Source organism: Halyomorpha halys, unplaced genomic scaffold (genome assembly GCF_000696795.3).
Source record: "Halyomorpha halys isolate HHAL.00 unplaced genomic scaffold, Hhal_1.1 Scaffold26.1, whole genome shotgun sequence".
Taxonomy (NCBI): domain Eukaryota; kingdom Metazoa; phylum Arthropoda; class Insecta; order Hemiptera; family Pentatomidae; genus Halyomorpha; species Halyomorpha halys.
The window spans coordinates 218,454-220,240 of record NW_027115055.1 but is presented as its reverse complement, the minus strand read 5'-3'; the positions used below and the strand labels follow the sequence as shown (position 1 = coordinate 220,240).

At 27.9% G+C, this 1,787-nt stretch overlaps 1 protein-coding gene across 1 annotated transcript in view; it reads left to right on the top strand.

The window, feature by feature from the left end:
• Positions 1-1,778, top strand: part of LOC106683339 (actin-binding Rho-activating protein) — an 86,973-nt gene extending 85,195 nt beyond the window's left edge. Inside the window, exon 4 of the mRNA XM_067052142.1 lies at positions 1,153-1,778. Coding sequence (XP_066908243.1) covers positions 1,153-1,272 — 120 coding nt within the window. The 3' untranslated portion in view covers positions 1,273-1,778. The remainder of the gene's footprint in view (positions 1-1,152) is intronic.
• The last annotated feature ends 9 nt before the right edge of the window (positions 1,779-1,787 follow it).

Here is a 1,787-nt window from a genome sequence, read left to right as displayed (position 1 = left end):
GGTATATTTCGCTCTGGTGTGAAAGTATAGTTTGGATATTTCTCAAAATGTTTGTTCCAATCCCCTCATTTAGCATATCTAAGTGAAGGCTGCATATCCAATTCCCACTCTGGTCAGATTTTGCAGGTCTGGTCTGTATGGAAGAGATTTTCCATTGCAGGATATCACGTCCCATTTCTTGCAGCTTGCTGGATGATTAGTTCCACTTTCTATGCCACTGTTCCCATAAGGTTCTTTTGCATTGAATCAGGAGCGGTGTTGAGAATCTATCATTGTAGTCCCGTTCACTTTCCTTCTGGTAAGGGTTTGCAACCTAACATGGACTTTCATTTCTATGGATACACAATGTGAAATTAGATGTTTCTCTCTCTACTACACAATAGTCATTATGTTTTTAATAATTATAATGTATTGATAAAGACATATAACCTAGTCAATGTAAGATTCAAATAAGATTATGTTTGAAATTATTAGTTTTGCCTACTACCTATTTATGAAATAGGTAAAGTAAACAAGAAGAAGCGTAAGGATCATAAAAATTTGAAAACTATAATATTTCATGATATTTATTTTCATCAATTATTTAATTAATTTATATATCTTAGATACTTTTTGCAAAAGCTACCAAATCATTTTTCAGAAATTTCATACTTATCTTCTGAAACAGTAAAATAACTATGTGATTTAACTATTTTTGGAAAAAAAAAACTTTTTCATCCATAATTTAGTATCAAATCGCATCGTTAAAAAAGAAATTGAAAAAAAAAATTAGAATTTCGGAATTCTACGCCACAATTAAAATAAATAAACATGAGTTCTTCTCTTAAGTTCTTCAGCATACTAGTTTTTAAAAATTTCTCCGGTGAGAACTCTTCTTATAATTATTTTAGAACCATTATTTTTATTTTAAACTAAATCTTTATATACTTTAAATTAATTTTTCCTTGTTTATTCGCTATGTAAGTCTTCGGTTACTTTTCTTGAATACCACTCTTCAGTATGTTATAACCATGAATATGTCCTACAAGATTGGGCCTAAATACTGGATTAAAGTTAAACTAAAACCTTATATTTTATTTTTTTATAACTAAAAAAGCTTGTTTTATAATTAATTACACTTTTACTAATTAATTTTTTTTACACTTTTTTCAGCGAAGGGACGATGACGTTCTAATTGCTCTTATCAAACCGATAAACGAAATCAGGGCGATCATGAAGGAGTCTCTTTCGCCCGCACCCAGCCTAGACAGAGGAGAACAGACACTTGGTTAAAATATAACATGTAATATTTTTTATATAATCGTCGATATCACAATGAATTAGATTGGTTTATAAATTTTACAACAGGGTAAAATATTTCTCAAATACTTTGTAAATATAAGTCTAATGGAAAGCCTTTTCTTTTCTTTTTTTTTTTTCTTTTGTATACGAGTAGATTTAAATTATGTTTGTATTAAAGTTAATTTTTCTTCAGTATTTATATATTAAATTTATTTAGAATAGAGTCTGCGATTTAGTGTAGTTGCTACCGACATCACAATATTCACAAAACGTACTCACATACACAGAGAAATATTTGTTTGATTATTAAATTCGATCCATCAAAGTGATTTAAACTATCCCTAAAAACAGAAAAATCTTTAAGTTCGTTGTTCTTATATTGACACGCAGGACTAATTGTAGTATTAAAAATGAAATCATACAATTAAATTTACATTCGATAATTAAAAATATTTATTTTATCCCAGATTACAGAAAATTCATTTTTTTTTTTATTAAAAATATTT